General features: G+C 45.5%; 3 protein-coding genes across 6 annotated transcripts; 1 reads left to right on the top strand and 2 right to left on the bottom strand.

The window, feature by feature from the left end:
• Positions 1314-10699, bottom strand: LOC8061795 (UTP--glucose-1-phosphate uridylyltransferase 3, chloroplastic). 2 transcript variants are annotated; one of them, XM_021447833.1, is made up of 17 exons: positions 9885-10699; positions 9208-9361; positions 8899-9048; positions 8414-8575; positions 8108-8280; positions 7941-8007; positions 7628-7794; positions 7147-7305; positions 5487-5578; positions 5290-5384; positions 3973-4050; positions 3693-3788; positions 2860-2934; positions 2691-2782; positions 2446-2608; positions 2299-2368; positions 1314-1839 (listed from the first exon to the last, which is right to left on the bottom strand). In XM_021447833.1, exons 1-17 carry the CDS (start codon positions 10607-10609, stop codon positions 1727-1729), a joined length of 2631 nt encoding a protein of 876 aa, XP_021303508.1. In that variant the 5' UTR covers positions 10610-10699; the 3' UTR covers positions 1314-1726. The 2 variants fall into 2 exon arrangements, with proteins under 2 accessions (XP_021303508.1, XP_021303509.1); XM_021447834.1 differs by lacking the exon at positions 8414-8575.
• On the top strand, positions 12079-13414 carry LOC8072565 (GDSL esterase/lipase At2g31550). The gene is made up of 3 exons (XM_021446989.1): positions 12079-12761; positions 12887-13142; positions 13227-13414. The coding sequence occupies exons 1-3, from the start codon at positions 12123-12125 to the stop codon at positions 13412-13414; spliced, it is 1083 nt and encodes a 360-aa protein (XP_021302664.1). The 5' UTR covers positions 12079-12122.
• On the bottom strand, positions 15263-18535 carry LOC8072564. Of its 3 annotated transcripts, none has more exons than XM_021448256.1 (3): positions 17130-18535; positions 16507-16608; positions 15263-15809 (listed from the first exon to the last, which is right to left on the bottom strand). In XM_021448256.1, exon 1 carries the CDS (start codon positions 18510-18512, stop codon positions 17337-17339), a length of 1176 nt encoding a protein of 391 aa, XP_021303931.1. In that variant the 5' UTR covers positions 18513-18535; the 3' UTR covers positions 15263-15809; positions 16507-16608; positions 17130-17336. The 3 variants fall into 3 exon arrangements, with proteins under 3 accessions (XP_021303931.1, XP_021303932.1, XP_021303930.1); XM_021448257.1 differs by having other exon boundaries at positions 16507-16596; XM_021448255.1 differs by having other exon boundaries at positions 16507-18535.

The raw sequence follows: 26281 nt of genomic DNA, 5'->3' as shown, positions 1-26281 counted from the left end.
CTATGAAAATGTGGATCTCACAGCAAATGTTTTTCTCTTTCGAATGACTCGGGAGGGCTGCATGTCATTTCATTAAGAAGAGAACAACAACAACGGAGGAGAGGCAGAGCCTGCTCCCCGAAGTAAACAAAAACAAGACTCGCCCCAGATTTTTTGATTTTGACACTGTAGCACTTTCGTTTTTATTTGACAAACATTGTCCAATCATGAAGTAACTAGGCTTAAAAAATTCGTCTCGCGATTTACAGTTAAACTGTGCAATTAGTTTTTATTTTCAACTATATTTAATGCTCTATGCATGTGCCGCAAGATTTGATGTGACGGAGAATCTTGAAAAGTTTTTGGTTTTTGGGGAAAAAGAAGCTATTGCAGAGGCCTTAGCTACAGCTCAACACCACAACATACATTCTCAGAAACTACAGCTAAGAAACTCTTTGGGCACAAGGACGAGCACCCTCAAAAATACATGCATTCCTATGTTTCCACAACTCCCAAGCAAGAGTGAATTCAGACCATTTTTTTTGCTCTTTTGGAACAGTTTTGCAACACCAGCTAGAAAAACGAGAGTCCTCTAGCTGCGACAAGGGGAAGCAATCCCATCACATGAAAGATAGCTGTCCAAACCTGCCTAGCAACCAGAGTATGCTGTATTGTTTTATCAGCCTGATCACATATGGGACAAACAGACGGGTGAGGAAGTCCTCTTTTCACAAGGTGGTCAGCTGTCCAACCTTACAACAAACAACGAATAGCTCAGACAACAACCTGGTTTGTATGTTATAAAATGCACAATTGCAAATTGATATCTCAGCCATTGGTAGAGGATCTGATAAATCAAGTGAATACCTTTTTTATTTTTTGAAGATGGTGCAAACCAATTTACTAAATCAAATAGAATGGTTTAGCATTTTTGTTAAGTAAGTCAGCAACACTCTTTAAGTAATCTAATATGACTTGCCATTCATTCAAAGAATACATTTTGGAAAACCAATTTTGTTTCTCAAATAAAATCAGCATCTTTGAACAGTGATTCAAGGAGAATCTGCAAAAGTGATTTGACTATGCTATTCAATTCAAAACAACATTGACATGCAGACAAAACACAAACCTGTGTCAATAAAACTCAACTGTCAACACCATGTTGAGCTTCCTAACTTTGTTAAGTGTTAACACATATTCAGGTACCTCAGACCTGACTATTTTGTACAGTACGTAGTTCCCCTTACCTGTGAAGAGCTAGGTTTCATCACCAATGCTCCAGATCGATTACAATGCTGCAGCAAAAACAAAAGAATTCCTGAAAAGCACCAAAATGGTTGAAACATCCAGAAGGTAATATAATTTACAGATTAGCATTTTACTAACAGAGGCAATTCTGACATACCTGAAATCTACTAAGAAGCTGTAACTGGGTGCCGCTGACAGTCTGACACCCACAAACTGACTAGGAATACAACAATGATGGAAGCAAACAAGACCAATGTTCTTTGATAACTTCAGAGAACAAGCATTCTCCTCATATTTGAAAAAAATATCTATTCTTGTACATCATCACCTCTTCAATGAAGAGAATAGTTCAGATGTACCGTACAAAAACAAAGCCCCCTTATCTTTACAACATGTCATCTCCTACAATCTGGACTAAAGTCAACCAACGTCAGGTGTGCCCTCAATAAAATTAAGCTGGCCAGAAATCAATGAATCAAGAATCTATAGTTGATACCCCTTATAGTTCTACCATGTTCAACTTTACATGGACACCATCAACGTCATACTTCCAATGCCAGGTTCCACTGTCCATCAGTTCATCGCGTATAAGATCCAATTTAACAACAAAACCTGTTGTACAAGAAGGAATTCATTCATCAGGAACATTGGATGCATGGCATAATAATGGGGTGGGGGAGTAAAGATGGAAGTGAACTTTCAACCCAAAAAAATTTTATTTTTACTATGAGAAATAATTGACCTATATGGCTATATCTAGTTATTACTATGAATTTCTGATAACATGAATATACAGTGCATGAATTTCTGAAATCTAGTTATTACTATGAGAAATTTGACCAAGTAATATCCATTGCACATAACAGCAGGAATAAAATGATTCAAACTTCAGAACACGCATTTGTAATTAGAATGGATAATTGACCTATATGGCTATATCTAGTGGGGGGCTGGAGGCCAGCAAGTATCACAACGTGCGAAGTAAAATCTAAAATGTTCACTCACTCATCAACTAGTAAATGAATTAAAAAGACCATAGAAAGAATCATAGGCTACCGCCAATTAACAAACCTGCTCTGTCTGCTCTGTCCTGAATGATGCACATTCTATGACCATTGGGAACTTCAAATACATGGTTACCCTAATAAAACAAGGAAATAAAAAGTAAGACAAAGAACAACATATTAAGACAATTGTGCTGATTATTAATAATTACACCTTCAAGACTACATCTTTTGCCTCAAATTCTGCATTTCCATGAAGAATAATCTTTAAAGATTCTGATCTCTCAACATCATGCTTCCAATAGACATTATTGGGAGAAGTCCAATTGATCCCTTCATTCACAATTTTAACACTTTGCAGTCCGCATCTCCCACACCTTTCAACAAACGTGGCATTAGAGTTCCATACTTACTCGATAGATGTTTATAGCAATCATGTGTTTAAAAGTAGGTAACAACCTGGAACCATAATGCAGTATATGTTCACCATTTTTGTTCTTCTTGGTTGAACCCATGATGTTGTCAGCTACAATAATAAGGCTTCCATCCAGCTATAAGAATTTAACATAACAAACTTAGTTTGTACAAACAGGCAAAGTACATGCAAAATTATCTTTTAAATTGTTACCTCAACATCTTTCCATAGAAACTCAGCCACCTCTATTTGCAACTCTGAACCTTTAGAAATAGAGCCACCTACGAACTGCATGGAGAAATTTTGGTGACCACCAAAAGTAGACAAGGCAAAGAATAGAACGAAAGATATAGACAGTGTTTAGAATGTAAGAAGCTAATTACTGCAACTGAGCATAAGAGTCCATAGAGGATCTTCCACACTACACAGGGCAGTATGGAGCAAGAACCAGCTTTCCCATCTCACAGAATGTTTGTAATGGTAATTCTACAGCATTTATTTTTTTTTCTTTTTAACATGACACAAGCAATTAGTCTTTCATTCAATTTCAGGTTTCTTGTGCTGCAATCGACCCATCTTCTACAAACATCTACAACAGTTCATATATTTCATGCACAACATGCTCAAGCTCAACGTAACATTTTATGCATATAAGATATAAGGAACATGCCATTATATCACATTAGGCAACAGTGAAAGGTGCTTAGGCTGTATTGGGATATTGCAGTATAATGTGTACTGTCCCAAACAACAGATTGTTCATTTTTGACAGAATCCTTTTGTATATGTGAGCTAAATGCAGATCAAAGAGTATATCATGGCATGTGTCAAGAACTGACGAATGATAGGTTTTGTTATGCTCAATGTTCATGGGGGATAATTTTTTTGTGGACAACCTTGTGTAAAGGAAAATAACTCTGCCCTTTTGAATCTTGCTTGGCCAGTTGCAGCTCAAAGACATATCTCAGGTAGAATAAGTTATCTAATAATGCAGAGAAGAAAGATACAGATATCATGTTTACCCATCAAATGCATACAAAGCATACCTTTTGTCGTATGATATCCCAAAATGGGCCTAAAGCAGGATGAAGAAATATGAGAAATGGTGGTCCAGAATGCAAATACTCGCTGTTGTCTTTAACCTGATGTTTGGAAATGTTTTAAATAAATTAAAAGAAAAGCGCTTCATCATGACTAAAAATACTTAAAAAAAATTATGAGAAAAGATAGTCCAGCAAATGCGTATAGGTAATATCACATGGAAGGCTGACTCATGCCAAATGTGAAATAAATTCACAGACAGACAAGGTACCGAAGTACACTTACCATGGGAATATCTATGCTGCAACTAGAAAGGAGGTCATGAGCATTACGCATAATGTCAAGGAGTGAACCCTCTGGAGTCTGTTGATCAAACAAAGTGTATATTTTGAAACATGAGTCAGAAATAATTTCAGCTACTAAGTTACAAATACATGTTCTATAACATAAGATTTAACAATATACTACATACAGATGTATTAGTTTCAGAAAAGATGTTATATACTTATATATCAATATTATCATGATATTATCAACACACCTTGTCTCCAAAAGAAATTAAGCGAGTAAGCAGTTTTATCTCTGTAAAAGAATGGGCTGAGCTATCCAACTGTAGGTGCAGAACTAATGCCACTCCATTAAGGAAAGAAGGCCTGGCAGACCCACTGGGGCCACCAAACTCATTCATGTCAACATCAGCATATCAGGCAGCTTATTTGGCGCTACACGTTGCTGATTGCTGACCTACCAAACACAAAACTCAGGAACACAAAATGACTAACAACACAAGATAATTTTACTTTTACAGTTTGTATGAAAAAATCCAAGTTTGTGTGATTCATTGGTTGTTGGTTTATAAAATGTACATAAACACAGGGATGTCCACAAAAGAATTATTGTATATACTAAGGACAGGTAGAAGGCCAGCATCATTAATCCATACTGTCCCAAATTACAGGTTGTTTTAGCTTTTCTAGGTACATATCTTTTGCTGTGCACCTATATATACAATATATCTAGATACATAGTAAAAGCTGTGTATTATAGAAAAGCCAAAATGGCCTATAAATTGGAATAAAGGGAGTAGTTATTAGGACCGGACCGGACATTGGACCGGCAAAGCTCTTAGTTCACGGTTTGATTGGTCTAATTGGTTGAACCGTCGGTTCAATACGGTTTAATAATACTAATATTTCGTTCCTGTCACAAACCAACTTCATATCATAGTGGTGAGGAACCCCCCTCTTGAACCAAAGGTCGTGTGTTTGAACCCTCCCCCAGCCTATTTTTGCTCATATTTCCTCCCATTTCCCCCATTCTGTGCACATAGTGGCACACCTCACATGCGCATGGATGCCTGCATCGGCCAGAGCGGCTTCTTGCCACCGGTTTTCACTGGTTTCTCTGAAAACCAGCAGCTCATCTAGTTTTCCCCAGTTAGATTGCACGGGTAACCTTTTACTTGGACTGAACTAGCGGAGGCTCCAGTTTCGGTTTTTTCCGGTCGGACCGCCGGTCCCGTCCGGTCCTAATAACTGTGCATTAATCTGCTGTTCTGTACTAATTGGCATGCGAATTGGAACACAGGGTAAAAATACTAACCTGGTGCAATGATCTGTCTTCTGATTTCAGCTTCCTTTTAGCTGATGAAGTGACTCTTTTCCGTTCATTGTATACAATGAAAGTGTTAAGCTCACCTGTTAAATATGAAATAGCTAAAACTCAACACAATGAAGTGAATAAATAGTTGCACAGAAAAAATAATAAATCAGTTAACAAAATGTTAACTACCTACATACTTTCTATTCCTTTGCTGCATCTGTAGTTATAAGTGTTCATAAAATTATCTGCAATGTTTTGCATTGTGCACTCTAGCCTGCCTCCAGCAGCACTGTTAAAAAGAAAAAAAATGAAAATAATAAGCAGTAGAATCATAATAAATGACTTAAAAGGAATAAACAATAGAAACTGCAAGGTTTGAGCCTTGGAAGGGTCGCCTAATTCGTAATTCCTTAGGTGTGGTCAAGTCTTGGTGTTTTATGTTTTCTTTTAGGCATAATTTTTTAGTTTGGATCCCTGACTCTCATATCCAGTCCCCGTATGAGATGAAGGGGTTGAATGGGGACCCTCCTTTTTTCTCTCTAATACAATGAAACGCAGCTCTCCTGTGTTTTCAAAAAAAAAAATGCATCTGCCAATTTATACCCACCTACATGTTGAGTCAATATTTTATGGAAGCAATTATGTTGTCAATACTCAGCACAATGTAATCATAAATAAAGAGCATGCCAAGGCTATGTGTTTGGCAGTAAGCTCCAAACTGGCTTTGCCCTGCAATCTAGCTCAACCTGGCAAGGATTTTCATGCCCATGCTGCTGAGCCAAATTTGCTCTCCAGCGCAGGCAAGGTTGGCTTTGCTGGCATTGTTACTCTCTGAACAAGCTCCTCTGCATCCATTGGAGAGCGACAATCCCTGCTGAATCAATTCCTTCCCACCAGATTAATGAACTTGCAGCGCTTATAAAGCAACTTGTGGTAAAAACCAAGCAGCTTATAGTTGAAATCGAGCTTCCTTGCTTGAATCCGGCACCTCGTGATGCAGGTTGACCTCCACATCGCTAGGTCATGGAGTTGACACTGGGATCAAGTTTCTTGTTCCACAAACCTCAAAAAAGACTTGCTGCATGGCAGCAGAAGGATAGACGGATAGCAATCTGCTGCTACCCATCAAACCAATCTGCACAAGCGTAAATAAGCTGCTCTCAGCCAGTGAAACTCAAGTCCAAATCGGTGCTGCTCCCCCCTCAAATCGACATCACAAACTCAAATTCATGCGGTGGCTCGAATAGATGCAGGAACTGGCCAGGATCTGATCTCCACCGCATGCCTGAGCAGCTGAGCGCATATGTAGGATCTGGAGAAGAAGGATAGAAGGGAAGCAAGGTAAACTAACAAAACGCTCTACTTTCATGGGAGATCTGACAGACTGAACTATTCCAAAACGTGATTCTGATTGTAGTGTTGTAAGGTGTGTTTTGTTTTCTTCCTCCACTCATGTTGCCTTGCTCCGCTTGCCTCACCTTGCCAGGTGATACAGGATTATAGAATGTGTTAAGAACATGGTCCAGTTTGAATGCTTTTCATGTTTAGGGACCTATCTATTATCTAGAATCCACTAGAAATAATCCATAGCCACCTCAGTGCAGTTACTTGCAGGTTTACTTTGCCAACTTACATCAACCACAAAGCAATACACAATGAGTTTAGGCTAATCTGATAAGACAAGTCTTCTATACATAAATAACTGATGTGGCAACATGTTAATGAATAGCCATGCTAGCTTCAGAAATTATTGTGTGATAAGCCTAACCCTAAGCATCTAGTATAAAAAACTCAAGGGTTGCCAGTGGGCATATAATAAAATAGGAAGTTTAAGGTGAATTACTGGAAAGGAAGTACCTACACTCAAAGCCCAGATGGTTGACGTACGATACTGCCTTTTTCAAATTCAGCACCATCCCTGGTAAGCAACTAGCATTTTTGCGAGATCCAACTTCCTCTACTGCTTGTAGATCAACATAGAGAATGTTTGTATTTGCTGGAAAGCTAACCTGCGAACTAAATTTAAAGAAACATATATGATAAACTAATTGATAAGATATTGCCAATATTGAACTGTAATCTATATAGAGAAAAATACCGATCTTAAATACATCGCTGGCTCTCTGCATCCAGTCAAACTAACTGAACCAAAGCAGGTATTCTTTGAAAGAGGTAGGAAGCACAGAACACAATGTTCTAAAACTATGATCATTGGAAAAGCAACAAAACCATCCCCCCCTCAACACACCCACCCTATAAGAGTATGCACATACTTTCATTCCGATTTGAAGACTGCATGATTTTTATGCAGTTGAGAACGACCCAAAAAAATTATTACCTGCCGGTAATTACTGTAGGTTCTGGGATGCCGTACTTTTCAAACTCAGTGTACTCAATACAATTGATGCCATATGACCATAGTCCCTCAAGACTTTGTTTCTCAATAAGGACATTCACTCCTTCAGTAGCCCCCGGTCTTCGCTCACAAGATGCAAAACCTAATTTCTGAAATCGTGATGTCGACTCAAAGAGTTTCAAACAACAGACTACCAACTTGATGGTGCAAAAATAGACATTATATAATGACTTGTATCAGCGACAAATGGGAGCCACCTCAGAATTGGATAGTACTTAATGCCTTTTTATTTTACCTTATTGCATCGAAGGCCTATTCCTGCCAATGCCATCATGGTCAAATCAGTTGCAGCAACAACATTGCTGAAAATAACAAACAGAATCCACAGTTATATCCCGTCAAAATGTTTTGTTGATTGACACCCAAAAAAAATAAAAATAAAAAGATCATTTGCCAGACAACCTGACTTGGCGTACAGTTGCACCTTTTCTGCCACAACTTCGTAACCATTGGAGTACACCTCTATCGTATGCAAGTTTCCAAATAGCACCATGACCACCAGGTTTACCAACAGGGAAAAGTGATTTGCTGATTAACCATTTACCATCCTCGGCGTTTACTACAGGTACCAAAGGCTACAGATACCATTGAAGAAATTTAGTTAGAGCTTCATAAAACTTGTGGGCAGGATGATCAAACTGCGATTCTACAGACAACAAAAGAACACTCTAATGGATGGATATATTATATAAGTCTCTGGTTATATACCTGTTCGAACAACCGGAAATTGTCACGGCCTCTACCAAACCAATCAAGTCTTTCACATATTGCAGTTATATGTTCATGATTATCCTTCACAGAACTTGTCATGATTGCAACTGGGGTTATACATTGACCTCCAAAGATCTTGAAGTGAAGAAACTCTCTAGCCTATCAAACAAAGTAGCGCCTCACATTATTATACAATAGCAGGCTATAGAGCTTTATAACTATTTTAAGCCTTTACAAATGTATAACTAGTCCAAAAATAACATGGCACTTACACAACCAAAAAGAAATTTTTAAAAAAAAAACTAGCTGCTACATTGCTATCCATTTGTTAAGGGGGCATGACCAAAGTGTGTGAAAACAGGTGTTACAGTAGAGGAAACTATATGCAAAGAAACATCAATTTACTACTGTATGTAGACACCATAAGTCAGTAAAAAAAGAAACTACATGCAAAGAGAAACTTCATATGCACAACAAAGTACCTGTAGATCCCGTATCAACCCTTCCAACAGAGATCTCCCACAGTAAGGGAGCAACGCAGCAGGAAGGGATTCACCAGTATCTGAGTCCACTAGACCAAGACGATCACCCGCACCACCAATTGGATAAATTTCACCTAGTTCTGGCAAACCCTAGAAAAGATCATATTTCAGTTTGTACCTTATAATAGAATACAGATGCCCTATTTAATGTGCAACATTATTCAATGTAATTTGCACTTGAAATAAGAACAATAACAAAATATCGATATCCTTATCGTCAATTTCAGATAATGTGGTATACAAAATAACCTCGATTCCCCACAGAGCTGCTTGAGATGCATATTCTTTATCCTCCAATAAATTAAGTCCACTGGGAACATGGAAATCAACAAACTTGTCTTTGCTTGGTCGGTGCATGTGATCCTTAGAGGATGAAAGGAGCTCCAATACCATAATTTGATAGCTGAAGTGGATAAAGGAAGTAAAGAACGTCAATAGTATTCGTAATCTTGTAGATATAACAGATTAACAACCAGATAAACAAAATGGCTTAAGGGGATAAGTTAGGACTAGGGATGCATGTCTTGTTTGTGTTGGGTCATTGGGTTGACCCAGAACCATCTGATTGAAGTGACCTGGATTTCAAAGCAAGGGGGCTGAGATAATATTGAACTAGTTAAACGACCCAATGCTACCAATTAATCCTTAGGGCCATCCAGTTAATGCTAACCAGATGTGTTGGAAGGCCTGTAGTTTCAAAACAAGACCCAACTTACCTTCCTGTATGGCTGCATTTTAAATATGATGCCATAACTCATAAATGTTGTTTTTGTTCCAAAAAGAAAATAGCTCGTCAATGTTCACTAGTACTACTTTGGACCTTTTCAGTTACTAACTAACTTCTGATTCCAGCACGTATCAAATTTGGCAACTTGTGCTACTTCGTTGCTTACTATGTCCCCCACATACAAGCAAGCAATGCTCACCCGATGATGCCTCCAATGCAGTCGTAGAACTCCTCGATGCTGTCGAGGAACTTGAGCAGTCTAGGGAGTACTTCCATTTCCTCGCTCCCCTTCTCGCCACCCACCACTCCCTCGGATGTCCACTTCCCGACCAAACCGGCCAGGCTATACAGTGCATCCCGCAGGGCACTCCCACCACTCACCCCGCCGTTGCGGTGGTGGTGCTCGTGACGGCCGTCGCCGCCGTACCAGTCGAGCTCATATCCGAGCACGTGCTCCTGTCCTGCCGCGACGAGGCATTTCAGCAGGAGCACCTCGCGGGGCTCGAGCGCGCCCAACACCCCGCGGCTCGAGTCCTTGCCGAAGAACGCCGCGACGCGAGGCTCTGCGTCGAGCGCGCGGAGCTTGTCGCGGAGCGTGCGCGCCGCGCGGAGCCTCTCGCGGGCGGCGGAGAGGCGCGCGACCTCCGCGGCGATCGCCGGGTCCCGGTGCGGCTGAGCTGGGGGAGGCGCGGGCGCGGGCGCGGGTCCCGGTGGTTGCCGCTCGATCGGCGCGGTGGAGACGCCCTGCGAGCGCGAGGCCGGCGAGGGGGACGGCGACGGCAGCGCGGAGAGGAGGCGGCTCCGACCGCCGCGCGGGCAGCGCGGGGCGCGCGTGTGCGGGAGTGGGAGGCGCGGCGAGAGGAGGGACGCGGCGTGGAGGCGGAGGTTGGGAGGAGCAGGAGGGGTGGGCGCGCGAGAGGCCATGGTTTTTGGAGGTGCGGCAGTGGGGACTGGGGAGGGAGCCGAGGCGCCGAGCGGGCGGGCCGGCGGTTAGAGCCGTAGAGGCGAGAGCGGGAGGGGGAGCCGCGGCGCGGAGGGGATAAGAGGAGCACACCGTGACAGCGAAAGGCCGAGGGGCGGACGGGCATATGCTCTCGGGGCGATACGGTGCCTACTGGATTCTCGGGTGCGCGGGGCCGCGTGGCGCGGGTCGCTGTCCCGGTCGCGGTCTCGTTGAGCCGGGACGAGGAGTCGAGGACAAAAGGGAGATGGTTATTGGCTTATGGCTCCGCGCGTCGGCTGACTGGTGATTTTTGTCGTGTTTGATTTGAAATTTGATGATTGGGTCCTGGAGGACAATGAAGAAACGTGCCCTAATTTTTTGTCAATATATCAGTTATTTAATAGTTTTTCTTTCTTGTAATAAATCATTGAGTAGTACTTGTAGTCATGGCTTACTTACTAACGACCTTCTTCATCAGAATCCCTAGGTGTTTGTACAAGATTTATGTGGGTATAATGCAAAATTTGACATAACTGGATGAGAGATCAAAGGAATTCATCTGCACGCGTGCGTTCTGCGTTAGCAAGACTCCTTGGTTGTGCAACAAGCCAAAACTTTCGTGCACTGCTTTTCAGACTTGTTTAGTTCACCTAAAAATTCAAAATTTTTCAAGATTCCTCGTCACATCGAATCTTGCAGCACATGCATGAAGCATTAAATATAATCAAAAACAAAAACAAATTATACAGTTTGTCGGTAAATTGTGAGATGAATCTTTTGAACCTAATTAGTCTATAATTAGACAATATTTGCCACGAACAAACGAAAATGTTACAGTGTCCCGAACCAAAAATTTTTGCAAACTAAACAAGACCTCACTCTTGCGCGATCAATCTTACCCGGGCAGGCCACTTCGGAGACCGGTTTCATTACTCCAAACTTACAGATAGAGCCGAAGTTCTAAGTTCTCAGTCTTAATGCATAGTTAGTTACCAAACTATAAATTAGATAACCGAGCCATATGAGGATGAAATTCCTCTCTCATCTGATGAAACTTCTTCATTAAATTAATGGCTCTGTCAAGTCAGCAATTTTGCTTGTGTGTGGCACCCTAATTAATATACATAACACTCTCATTAAACATGCATTGAGACTGACCTTAACACCAAATTCATCCAAGAGGCCAAGACTACCCAGAAAAACAGAGGAAATTGAGAACGTGCGGATGCTGGTCACTTAACCTGACCCCCACCTCGCCCGTTTCCCGCTGTCCTAGACTCCTACTGGGTCAGACGGACTCCAAAGCCTCCGACCATCCGACGTCGCAACGCACAACACAATGACACCGACCTTCGACCCGTGTGCCATGTCCCCGTACGTGCCCCTCCCGCGCATGCATGCACTACGCTAATATAAGGTCACCGATGCCTTTGCCCCGCGAACCATACCAAAGCTAGGGTGCCAAGCACGCCAACCCTAGCACAGCACGAAGCAATGGCGCGAGCCCTGGCAGCCGCAGCAGCCGCCGTCGCGCTCTTCGTCGCCGCCTTGCTCCTCCTCGCTTCGACGACTCTGGCCACCGCAGCGGCAGCGCCGACGACGACGAGCGGCATCCCGGCCGTGTTCGCGTTCGGGGACTCGACGCTGGACCCGGGGAACAACAACGGGCTGCAGGCCACGCTGGTGCGCGCGGACCACGCGCCCTACGGCTGCGGCTTCCCGGGGGCCGCGGCCACGGGCCGGTTCTCGGACGGCAAGCTCATCACCGACTACATCGTGGAGTCGCTCGGTGTCAAGGGCCTCCTCCCGGCGTACCGCGACCGCGGCCTCACGCTCGCGGAGGCCTCCACGGGGGTCAGCTTCGCGTCGGGCGGGTCCGGCCTCGACGACCTGACCGCGCAGACCGCCATGGTGTACACGTTCGGCTCGCAGATCGGCGACTTCCAGGACCTGCTCGGCAAGATCGGCATGCCCAAGGCCGCCGAGATCGCCAACACGTCGCTGTACGTGGTCTCCGCCGGCACCAACGACGTCACCATGAACTACTTCATCTTGCCACTCCGGACCGTCAGCTTCCCCACCATCGACCAGTACAGTGACTACCTCATCGGCAGGCTCCAGGGATACCTTCAGGTACGTGTACGTTTTGGATTGGATCAATAATCTAGTTATCAATGGCCAGACTAGCTATACGTAACTTAATTTGGTCGATCGCTAATGATGGTGTTTATTTGCCTTAAATAACAATAATCCGCCAGAGCCTGTACAATCTGGGAGCCCGGAACTTCATGGTGTCCGGCCTGCCGCCGGTGGGGTGCCTGCCGGTGACGAGGAGTCTCAATCTGGCGTCGGGAGGAGGCTGCGTCGCCGACCAGAACGCGGCCGCGGAGAGGTACAACGCGGCGCTGCAGCAGATGCTGACCAAGCTGGAGGCCGCGTCCCCCGGCGCCACGCTTGCGTACGTCGACGTGTACACGCCATTGATGGACATGGTCACGCAGCCCCAGAAATATGGTGAGCGGCAACAGATTGACAAGCTGAGGTACGGTAGATCGATTGAACAGCTGCTGACTCAAATTTTTGCTGCGTGCGTTGCAGGTTTCACCGAGACGAGGCAGGGCTGCTGCGGGAACGGTCTGCTGGCGATGGGGGCGCTGTGCACCAGCGAGCTGCCGCAGTGCCGGTCTCCGGCGCAGTTCATGTTCTTCGACTCCGTGCACCCGACGCAGGCCACCTACAAGGCGCTCGCCGACCACATCGTCCAGTCTCACATCACGAAGAGTTAGATTAGCTGGGTTTTGTAGGAACGGCAAGCTGGTTCGGTGCTTGTAGGAGTTTGAGGTTGTTAGGACATAGGATTTGTATAGAAAGAAAAGATATTCAGTCACGGATGTTTACATAAGAAAGTTTGTTAATTTAGAGTGATTTAGGCCTTGTTTGGTTCCCCTTGCTAAATTTTAGCTAGCTAAACTTTAGTCACTTTAGTAACTAAAGTTCCAAATACATTGACTAAAAGGAGCTAAAATAGTTTAGTTCCATTAGTCACCTAAAAGTAGCTAAAATAATTTTAGCTAGCTAAAATTTAGCAAGGGAACCAAACAGATCCTTATTTGAACAAAGTTCTGAGTACTTGAAATAAGGGCATGTTTGGATCATAACTCGATTATTATATATAGTTTGGATTATGCATAAGATTATTATTATTATCAGATATGGATTATAATAATTATAATGCTCGGGTAAATGGATTATGGTGATTAATAAGTAAAAATTTCCTACCTTATCATTTATAGTTTGGCAAGTTGGACAATTAGTTGGGAACAAATTGGACTTTCAACACCCATAATCCCCTATATCCTATATTCCTATATCCTCTAATGCCCTCTCTGGCTCTCTCCACTGCCTGTAACCTGGTCCCGGACGAGTAACGACAACGGGTAGGCAACTTGGCTCAAAAGTGAGACAAATTCGTTTTTATTCATCAAGAGTAGTCGACTTCAACACATGAGTCAATTCTTATCTCTCTCCCATGATTTGCTTCCTCCAAGTTTGATTCATCCATATGCCACATTAGATGATATATCGCTTTACTTTTTCTATTGGTTTTCTCACTGGAGATGGCCTTAGTCATATTTTTGCTCATTGCTTCTATTTTTTCATTAGCTAAAACAATCTGGTACTGAGTAGTGAGAAAACCATCACATGCTCATCAGCTTCTACCATTCTAAGCAAACTAAGCATGAATTATGATTTAGGAAACAAACACGCCATACTTCAAGGTTCACAAGAGCTTGATCCACATATCTTTGATAGCAATGATAGAATGGGCTCTTTGTACAATGCCACGGTCTCTCAATTGTGAGAAACAACGCACATGGACTTAGTTTGCACAGCTCTAATATGCTACAAGGCATCCACGGGAAAGCACACCAAATCTATGTTATGTTCACCTCCACTGATTATCCAAAATGCTAACAGCATTCTCAACGATGCTAGAGACATAGGTGGCCTAGCTAGAGTTGGAACTTGGAAGAAAGAAAATATGGCACGTGCGACAAAGCAATCACTCAAGGGTGTCCTAACAGCCCCACTGCTCTCTCAGTTCGCACTAAATCGTCCTCTCTCTCTCCTCTTCTTTCACTCCACTTCACACGATGGCTACACACGTTGAAGACGGACCTGAGTCACGTTCCGTGTGGCTGCTCATGCGGCCCATATGTCAGGACAGCAAGTCGACCGTTTCCGTTGTGAGAATGGACGTGACCACATGTCAGGACAGCGAGTTGACCATTTCCGTTGTGGGAATGGATGTGGACGAATCCAGCCGCGCGACTTTTTTATTTTTCGAAAGATCCAGCCGCGCGACTGCCATTTCTTGAATGTTTAATCACCCAGGTGGCAGCTGCCCACCGGTGTGCTTCTCCCATCTAATGATCCACGTCACATGCTGTTTCCTGCCAAAATGCTTTTGTTCTTAGCCTGGAGAGGCATAAATGGCCATGACTTGTAACATCCACTCACTTAAAAGGACCAACAGCTGCGTCAAGTACGTTATATTTACCGGTACCTAGGCAATCACAATCCTCTCCAATTTAAGAAAATTGCAAATACTCCAAGAATCCAGACCAAGCATGAAACGACAAAAAAATCATGGTATTGAAGCGAGCACAATTCAGTTGGAACTGGAGAGTAGTATTCGGTCAAGGAAATAGGAAGCAGACAATGAAGCCAGTTCGCATCATAGGCCAATTACAAGTAGATCAACACCAATATAAAGGCAGCAAGACTCCAGTGCCATGGACTCATGGAGACATGGACAATTGACACAACACACAAGCGGCCACAGGCTGAAGTAACATGTTGCTGTTCCTCATTGCCACTCCTTGTAAAAAAGTAACACTGCATCCATGTTTTTGGCTTGTTATGCAGATAGATCAAAAGCATGATCCTTTAAGAGGTCTACTAGGAGTTACGCAGAGGCAGAGCCCAATATACTCAGACAACTCTCGGCAGTGAAGTTCAATGTGGCATCCACCATGCCCAGACTTCAGCCAGCATAAACCCATTGCCAGAAGCCCAGAATGCATCCCATTTTGATTGTACCAAAATCAACACTGCCCAATGCATCCCCTTGCAAAAAGAGAGAAACTTCAACACCTTGACTTGCTATTTTTCAGTAACCTGAAAAGCAAATAATAAACATTAGGGATATCTGGATGAGTGATATGGCAAAGTAAGTCTTTTATTGGTTCTGTACTATATAATGTATAACTGAAAGCAAAGAAATGTAGTATAATGCTATAATCACATATATTACTCTGCCAAGAAAATGATAGATTTTTCATTTGTTCATACTCTGCTTATTTTCACTCATTATGTTTATGTATTGATTTTAAGGGAAAAAAGAAATGACCAGAAAAGTCCTCAATAAGAGCAGGCAATCCAAGTTTAGTTCAGTTTTATACTCTTATAGTTGCTAAGACAATAACCTATCATGATGACAAGGACAGGGACTTTTTAGGCTTTCATACTTGGTAGTTTTCTTAGCATAATTTCAGCTTTGTAACAAATGATGCCTAATAGTTCAAATAACAACTATATTCTGCACAAGCGAGTAAAATGCCACAGTGACTACTTTTAGTATCCTCCTGTTGTCCTACACAAGGGATTCCAATTTGCAACTACAAAAACTGTAAATAACAACCATTATTGGAGTAAAATGCTTGACCGACATAGCCATCATGCAAATTGAATGGTCATGGTCGAGTACATGCTTGTAAAATAATTACACCAGTGCATTTCAGGAGGCCAAGCTAACTAGACAAGTTTGCAGTATTCTTATCATGAATTAACCTATGAGAGTTAACTTAGGAAGTACCAAATGACGTATTTTCTGGTTTACTTCAATTCTCCGCATCCCTGTCTACACGAACCAATACATCTGGCAAGGTCTTACTTTTAATGTTGCCTGAAAGAGTACCTTCAATCAAACATAGAAGTAATGGAACAATCATACATCAGAAAAGGTATCATTGTATTTTTGACAACATAATAGATAGTTTTCAAATTTCAAGTACTTGACTGAAACCAACCCCTTTTTTTCCAATCACTATTATTCTAAGCCCTTGGGATCAATATTCAACTACTTATGGAATGAGGTGGATAGATTTGATTTGATCAAAGGTCTTGAATGACGATTGAAATAGAGTTAATCGGAAGCACCTAGCAAATAATTACATTCTCAATTATAGCTGTGCTGCAAACATAACTGAGATGTTGACCAATAGCATAGCAGCATTCTCAGATTTAGTGATACCATATCATTGTAAACGTCTTACATAATAAAATATAGTGAACAAAATAGTAGTGGATACCGTAATAATACCAATTTATACACTGAGATTTCATTTCTGACCACACTGCAAAAGAAAAGTTATGGATCTAGAATACAATATATATGGAAGAAACATGCATCTGAGAAAGCAAGTGAAAATTAATAACCTGCATAAGGGATACGGGTTGTTCCCAGCCATGGTGGGAGGACACATGCTTTAAGCAAAGAGGAGAAACATGCTGCTGCTACTGGATTTGCAGGGACATCCGTCATCAGTGAACTTGCAAGCACCTTCCTCGTGTACATGTCTATGACGAGAGCACGATTCCTATGGATGACATACACGGCATGTGCATTCAGTGGATCGATAACACCTATTCGCGGTGTCCCTTCCTGTGTTCCTGCATTGGCCAAGAGTGGGCTACGAGCCACCTGGTGCTCAACCTCCAGCTTTCATCATAATTGTGGATCACATACGCATGTGCATTTAGTGGATTGATAACACCTATCTGCGGTGTCCCCTCCTGTGTCCCTGCATCAGCCAAGAGTGGGCTAAGAGCAACCTGGTGCTCTAACCTCCAGCAGTCACCATCGTCGTCAAGGGCATACGAGCTAAGCACAAAAGGCTGTCTCTGGGACACCTCCACGTAGCGCAGCTTACCCTCACTGACCCCCATGCGCCGGTGCATACCCTGCACCGGGATTTCGTTCTTCCCAGGGCCGGGCACTGGCCTCACGCTCGCCCTCGGCAGCTCTACAAAGCGAAGCTCCGGCTGCTCGCTGAATGGGTCGGCGGAGACTGCGCCCCAGGTAAGATCATCGACCCACCACAACCGTCCAGCGAAGGCCACCACCTCGAGGTCCATGTCAATCCGCCGCGGCCGCGGGAGCAGTGAAGGCAAACCCACCATCTTGTCCCATACCCTTGTCTCCGAGAAGAAGCGCCGCATGACGAAGGTCCCTTTATCCCCTTCACCCTCCATGCTGAGCTCGACGACGGCGTACCTGTCAGGCGGCCCGTGCCCGCGCACGGATTGGGTGAGGATGCCTTTGGCGTGATGGCCACGGACCTTCTTCGTGCCGTCGATGTCCGGGAGGCGGAATATCTCGCCGCTGAGGGGGTTGCAGACGAAGCGCGTGATGTCGGGGTCTATGTCGTGCGTGTTGCCGCTGACCGTGACCGTCCTGCTTTGGCTTTCCCGAGCGGCACGGACCTTGGCGGCGAAGGCAGGCGTGGCGGGCCCATCGCGGAACTCGAGGAGGAGGAGGCCGTCGCCGCTCGTGGCGCAGACCATGCCGCCGAAGAGGCCCACGCTCTCGAGGTCGGAGTTGATGCGGGGCAGGGGATTGATGAGATGGCTGGGGACGAGAAGCTCGGAGAAGCGCGGGTGCTCCGCGAGCTGGAGGGTCGCGCGGCGCGACGTCGAGTTGACCAGCAACCCCGTACCATTGACGATCGCCCACTGAGGGCGCGAGGCGGCCGTGGAGAGGCCGCGGCGGAGGCGGGAGCATACACCGGCGACGAGGGCGCCGCGGAGCGGGAGCCGCATTTTGGTCCGATGAGAGGAGACCGGCGGTGGGGTGGGTGGGAGAAGACGAGGGTTTTGGCCTTTTTGGGGGTTCTTTGGAGAGGACGGCGAGTTGGCGGAGCGGCGGAGACGAGAAACAGAGAAAGTGGGCTGGGATTGTAACACCCTAGGTGTTAAGCATGCACTTAGTCTCACCAAAGCCATGCATAAGCATTCCATCAAGCATAAGCATCATGAGCATGACAATCTTGAGCAAATTACGATTTTATGTGCTTTATTTCATGTGTTTTAAATATGTTGAAAATATGATACTTGCTCCTAAAATTGTGAAAAATTCAAATTAGGTTGATTTATGTGTGAGAAGCATTTAGAATATTTTTGTGCAATTTTTGGAGCTATGGAATTGGAGAAATGGAATTTATACAAAAATATCCAAAAAGAATTTAATTAAAACCTAGAACTGAGTTTTAACTTGTAATTCAAATTCTGTTTGGAATTTGGTTTTGCTTGTTAAAACAAAGTGGTAGAGTTTTTGTTTTGGAACAACTTTGCTTTTGGGTGAAAATGGTGAAAATGATTTGAAAATAGTCAAAATGCTTTTGGAAGAGGGTTTGAGAAAAGATTTAAAAAAAAAAATTGGAAAAAGGGAAAAGGGGGCGCTAGCAGGCCGCGGCCTCGCTTCTGGCCCACTGGCCGAAGCCGGCTCGGCCCGCCCGCGCTCTCCCCTCCCCCCCCCTTCCTCCGCGCTCGCGCCCGCGTCCGCGCGCGGACGGCCTCGCCGCGACGCCGTGGCGCGCCGGCAGGGCTCGGCCGCCGCGTGGCGGGCATGCGGCAGCGAGGACGCGCCCCGGTCGGCCACCAAGGCGCCCCGGTCGCGCTCGCCTCCGCCCCCGCTCCCATTTGCGCCCCTCAGCTCTCTCTCTCTCGCTCTCTCGCCCTCGCCCCGCACGCGCAGAGCGCCGCCGTCGCCATTGGAGCCCGAGCTCCGCCTCGGCTGTTCCTCCCCCGTACGTGCGCCATTCTTCAATTAGTTCTTCCCCGAGCTTCGCTTTCGCTCCGCCGTTGCGAAACGCTCATCGGGGCGCTCGGTAAGGCACGGTGAGCCCCGCTCGCCCCCGCTTTCTTCTCCGGCGAGAGCTCCGCCGCCGCACGCGTGATCCGCGCGCCTCCATGCCTTTCGGTGCTACGTAGTTGGCGCATCGTGTTCGCCTTGGCACCGCGATGCTCGCAAGCCCCTCCAGCCACGCTCTACCGAGCCGGCGTCCCGTACCGACGACGAGCAGCGCCGCCGCTCCGCCATGGCCGGTGGCGAGCCTGCTCCGGTCCGTTTTAGGCCGCGCAAATGAGTGCCCTAGGTCCGCCGTGATCCGTAGAACGTGTAGAGCCGCTTGATTCGCCGAAAGGGGTCGCCGACGGTGAGCTCCGGCTCGCCGGAGCTCCTCCCCCCTCTGCGCTCTGACCAGCGGGCCCTGCTGGCAGGCGGGTCCGCTCGTCAGCGGCCGCGGGTGCACTGCACCGGGTGCACCCAGCGGGGTCACGAGGTGGGTGACGGGTGGGGTCCCCTGACTCGCGTGTCCCGCCTGTCAGTGACTCCGGGGGAACGGATCCGGGTGCGTTTAGCGTTTCAGGTGGTTTTCCGTTTTAAAAGTTTTTCCAGAAAATGATTTAAATGTTCAAAAATCCATATCTTGATGAATATAGCTCCAAAAATGGTGAAATAAATTTTGGTGTGTTCCTTGTTTCCAGATCTATGTCCTAGTATGATTGCATGTCATGTTTGAGTAACTTTTCTGTGTAAGTATAATTAATCCATGTTTTTGTTAAACTTGGAAAATGCATAGTAAATGAAATATGGCTCAGAAAAATGTGAAACTTGTTTTGCTGGCTCTGCATGTGTGTTTCCTCACTGAGAAAATATTGTTACATATTATTTGGTGTATAAATGAATTTATGGTAATTTAAATGCTTGCATGGCAGTACTTTATGATTTTTAATAATTAATTGAGTCATGCAATAAATCTGGAAGATTTTGTGGATGTTTCTTATGATATTAGATAAATTGTAAAAATATGAAATCTGTTGTTTGACACTTATATCACAATAGGGTGATTTTACTTGCCTTATTAATTAATCTTGTGATTTTTGTGGCTCAAAATAAGTAACCAAAAATTATGAAAAATTTACAGTGAACTTTGTGATTAACTAGTAGTCTCCTGTAATTTTTCTGGAATTTATTGATGAATAGAATTGCATGTGATTTTTAATGGGCTTAGAAATGAATAAAGAAAAATGATGAATGGTATTATATATATATAGGTTGAATGGAATAAGTTGGGTTTGGTGTATCTTTGAAGCATCATAGAGGTTGCTGGTTGCATTTGAAAAATAATGATCGAAGAGAATGTAATAGGTGTTGGTTCAAATGTTATTCTTGGGTGATGTTAACTACCTTGTAATAAGTATGACCAAGTGCATTACCTATGCATCACAAACATGACTCCTTGGTACTCTTTCATATAAGCATCCACTCGGGCATCTCGCACGCCACTCATGAGCATATACGCATCATACAGGCTCGCAGGAGAACGGAGTGAGACCCGAGGAACCCGAGGAGCTTCAGGAGCAGGAACCTCCGGAAGCACAAGAGCCCGGAGAGGAACTGCAAGAGTGCCCGGATCACCGACCCAGCACGTTTGAGAAAGGCAAGCCCCGGAGCATTCTAAGTCTCCCTACTCTCGCTAACTATATAAAGTGCTATACTTATTCTACTATATTGCATATTACGTGATAGGAGTTGCCTGATACCGTTGCTGCATATGTACTCCTTGTTACCCCTACTTGTTATCTACCTTGTCCTATGTAGATAGGCGCGGAGTCTATGCTTAGCTTGCTTAGTCCGGTAGAAGTCGGGTGATGTCCTGTCACCTGCGAGATATAGGTGGATACCTGCTTGATTAAGCAGTGGTTGCTGGGAAAAGAAATAACCAAGGGTGGAAAGTAATTGGAGACCGGGCAGGGTCTTATGGTGGGTTGCCCATAGTGCCCCTGCCTGTGTCGATTAAGGACCGATCGTTGACGGCCCTCTTGTCATGTTGAACGCATGCCCCACACTTAGCTGGAAGGATAAGTCGTTCCGACCGCGAAGCCTGAACACTATCCGGGCCGGGAATCGAGCCGCCATGCGCTGTATTGGTGATGGTTGAGGAGAACGACGAGGGCGCGGCGCGCAACCTTGGTATACCTTGGATACCTCGGTCGCCGGAACGGTCCTCGGGTACTGGCGGTGCCTGCCGAACCCGCGAATTGGTCCTGGATAGTGTAATACGGTGATCTGTAGCTCACTTGATCCGTGAGTGTGGTTTGTGTGGGGAATACCTCGCCAGCTGGTCAGAAATCGATTCGAATCGCCATCGCTCCTGGATAGTGAGCACTTGACATGAGCCCTGTCCTCGTAGTAAGGACTATGGAACACTTGGGGTATAATGAAACAGGTTTAGGATTGCTGTGATGAGGTGCTATCATAGTCTCATACTTGCTTGTAATAGCACAGGTGCAAACCTAGAGAATAGGTAATGATACTTTCAACTTGAGCAGATTAAAAGCAGAAAAGATTTTTGTAGGTTCAGGTAATGAAACCTTGCGGTCTTTGCAAAATGGTTGTCAGCTACCCCACTAAATAGCCTTCATGATCCTTGATGAGTCTTTATTTTAAGTTTATGACGGGTAAGTCTAGCTGAGTACCTTCTTGTACTCAGGGTTCTATTCCCATGTTGTTTTGCAGATGGTCAGATGTACTATGGTTATTGCATCCTCTGTCTGTACCCAGCTATGGGTGATGACTAGACCAAGGGCGATGGTCACTCTGTCTCTTCTTTTGCTTTTGTGGGAATGACCGAACTATGGCACTGTATCAGACTTATCGTGTGGGTTGTATTTTCGAAATATGAAGCTTCCGCTACTTGAAGAACTTGGTTTGTAATAACTATAAGCACTCCGATGTGTCTCATGAATGTTGTAATTTGGATGTACTTGTGGATGGCGACCGCTAAACTTATTACGATCTTGGCTGTATGCGATGTGTGGTTGAAATCCTTCGAGATTTCACGGACTACCGGGATTATATGGGCTTAAGCGTGATGGTTCGACCATGCAAATGGTCACTATTAGGCTTAATCTCTTATAATTTGGTCGGTTCTGTTACAGCTGGCATCGGAGCAAGGTTTAGCGAGTTACTGTTCATAAGTACGTTCTAAACAAAAGTCTAAACCGGTTTAATGAAAGATTTTAGTAATTAATAAAGATCAAGGTGTTAAACTAAGTTTTGGAAAACTATCTAGTGTGCCATGGTCATATCCTTTATGCCCAGTTAAGGACTCTAAGGTGGCTAGCTAAGTACTGACTTGGGGGTTAATGCATCATATTTTTATTTCGTCGCTCATACGGCGTGCAATAGTATGAGTGCCATTCATTTGAGTGGTAATGTATGGATCAATTTGTCCTCTACGCCCTGGTAAGTGGGAGTTGTGAGAGCATGATCGGATACACTGCCGGTCTAGGGAAGTGTTGTCAGGTGCTATGCCATGCACACATGTTGGTGTGTCTTGGGAACAGTACCGCGTGCTGGGAATTCCGTCCTGAGAGGCGATGCCGTCATTAGGGCGATGATGTGGGTAGTGACACGTCACATGCATGGACGGGTGTCTGTGCATGTGAAGTGTATAGTTTTAAATTTTATTATGCACGACCATACTGTGGGTGGGCTGAAATGAATTTTCTGCAGGTACACTAACCACGTTCTCGCTTAGAACGCTAGTTACGTTATGAGAGAACGTTGTGTGCCACCGCATATACCGCTTAGTGTTCACCTTTGTTTCTAAGTTTGTGAGATCGTAAGTTCGTGCATGCATCATGATCATTTCATATCATTGCTTACTTTCCCCCTTAATTTAATCTGTCCCAATTCTAAATAAAATAAATTAAAGGTAATCCTCGCTCTTACCCGCGGTATTCCATTTGCAGCAGATGGCACGCACTAGGCTCACAGCTCGCAAGTCCACTGGTGGGCGGGCCCCTCGCCATCCGTTGGCAGCTAGGAGCTCGCGACATAAGAGCAAGTTCCTAGAGGAGTTTGGGATGCCCACTTTGCTTTGGAGGGTGCTCAGTTCGATGGGGTATCCCGAAGGAAGGGAGCCTCGCTACTATTGGGATAAGGAGCCGCTTGGTGACGAGACCCTGGTGGGGATTGAGGCAGTTGTCCCTACCAGTGGAGGAGACCCTGCTTGGGGCGGCTGGGTGTACGAGTCCCGAGGTGTCACGCCTTTCCACGGTGCCAGCAGGGCAGCTTTCGCAGTTTTGAGGGACCTCATGGAGAGGTTTCCACAGGAGCTGGCCCACGCCTTCGCTGGGGTGTTTCCCCGGGGTGACCCTTACACTTCGGTGTGGGATCAGTCCGAGGTGAACGCTCTAGAGAGGAGTGCGGATGAGGACCAGCACAGTGACAGTGCAGCTATGAGTGCCATGCACGCGTTGATGAAGACCTATGGAGGCCTAGAGCGTTGTTTGGGTCGCTTGTCCGGGTCTCTTCTCACCGTCCAGGATGAGAAGCGTCAGTCGCAGCGTGAGTTTGACTCTGAGGTTGAGAGGCTACAGGCAGAGTTGGCTCGTGTGACCAGAGAGAGGGACCAGGCAGTCCAGAAGCACAGTGAGCTGAGTCAGGACCTGCTTGCAGCACGGGAGCAGAAGGACAGGGTGACTACTGCTCACAGGAACTGCGAGCGCATGCTAGTCCATGTGCTTGGACAGAGGAATGAAGCCTGGCACGAGGAGGACACTTTGAGGGCCCGACAGCTAGAGCTAGAGCAGCAGCTAGCTAATGCCGAGGAGTACAATGAGAACTTGCATGAGGAGATCCACCAGCTGCATAACCAGCTCCACCCTCACCACCTACCTGGAGCCGCGGAGCTAGACTCGGAGGACGAGATGGACGCGGATCCCGAGATAGGAGCAGCTGCTAGTGGTGACGAGGATGAGGATGGCTCTGGCATGGACAGTGACCACAGCGAGTAGATGCTAGGGCTCTAGAGCTAGTCTTCCCTCTTTTGTGATGTATGTTGCGTGGCATGTCATGTACTTTTGGATCTGGGCTGTGTAAGACTTTATGAGTTGATACGGAAAGTCCAGTGTATGTATGCTGGCAAGTTGGATGTACGCGAATCTTGTTGCGTGAATGATAAGTAATCTGTTAGTGATGTTGTTCGTGGATAATGAGTTGTTGTGCCTTTGTTTATTGTGTGAATTTATTCCCTCAGTAAATTCAGTATGGCACGATTTTACACATTTCCTACCGGTTGATGGCAACTCCTAACGATTGCTTATCATTGGCGTATGCAGATGGTACAAACACGTGGCGGGGGTAACGGCCATCCGGGTCTTGGAGCAGGAGCATCCGGAAATGGGGCTCAACGGAATGAGGATCAAGCACCAACACCACCACCACCTCCCCCGTACACTGCGGATGTGTTTTTCGCGCAGTTTCTGGGAAGCCAACGCAACATGGAACAAATGCAGCGCAACATGGAAGAAGCTTTGCGCAACATAGCTGACAACACCCGTCGTGGAGATAATCCGGGTGGTCGAGAGGTCAACCAGTACAGTTCGTTCAAGGACTTCATGGATACCAAGCCACCAATCTTTAAGGAGGCCTTGGAACCGCTCGAAGCGGATGAGTGGATCAACACCATGGAGCAGAAGTTTCGTCTTCTCCGAATGACAGAAGAACTCAAGGCTGAGTATGCGGCACATCAGTTGCAAGGACCCGCTGGGATTTGGTGGTCCCATCACCGTACCACCTACCCAGAGGGGACACCAATCACCTGGAACCGCTTCACCACCGCTTTCCGGGGAAATTACATTCCTCCTGGGGTGGTTGAAATGAAGGTTGGGGAGTTCATGAGGCTGTCCCAGGGGACGAAATCTGTGAAAGAGTATCTACATGCCTTCAATAATCTCGCTCGATATGCCCCTGAGTTTGTAAACACGGAGGCCAAGAAGATTGCTAGTTTCCAGAGAGGCTTGAATCCAAAGATGCTGAAGACCATGGGTACAGGGGCCAGGGCTACCTTCAATGCTTACATCAGTGACTGTCTCACCCAGGAGAATAACAACAACAACTACAGTGCATCCAAGTCACGTAAAAGGGCTTTTGAAGCTGGATCATCCCAGCCCAGGGCGCCAGTGACAGGGCGACAGCTGTATCGTCCCCCTGCCCCAGGTGCTAGGTTCCGACCGCCGCAGAAAAGGAACACTGGACATCCGACACAGCAGAAGCCGTACAAGGCGGCGATAGCTCCTGCCAAGCCAAGGGCAATTCAAGCTGCAGCATCTGCCGTCAACAATGCGCCCAAGGGTCCATGCTATAACTGCCACAAGATGGGGCACTTTGCTAAGGAATGTCCCTACCCCAAGAGGCAGCAGCCGACATATCCAGCTCGTGTGCATCATACCTCGATTGAGGAAATCCCGGAAGGAGAACCGGTAACAGCTGGTATGTTTTCTGTCAACCAACATCTTGCAGTTGTTTTGTTTGATTCTGGATCGTCGCATTCATTCATGAGCCAAGCATTTGCACAAAAGCATAATCAACCAGTTACAGATCTGGGCTATGGCTACCGCATCAGCTCAGCAGGGGCAGATGTGTTGACCAATAAAGTGGTCCGAGGGGCAACCCTGGATGTAAGTGGCCGAGTTTTTCGGGTAAATCTAGTGGTCATGCCTGGGTTAGTTTTGGATGT

Source organism: Sorghum bicolor, chromosome 9 (genome assembly GCF_000003195.3).
Source record: "Sorghum bicolor cultivar BTx623 chromosome 9, Sorghum_bicolor_NCBIv3, whole genome shotgun sequence".
Taxonomy (NCBI): domain Eukaryota; kingdom Viridiplantae; phylum Streptophyta; class Magnoliopsida; order Poales; family Poaceae; genus Sorghum; species Sorghum bicolor.
This window is presented reverse-complemented; position numbering and strand designations above follow the sequence as displayed.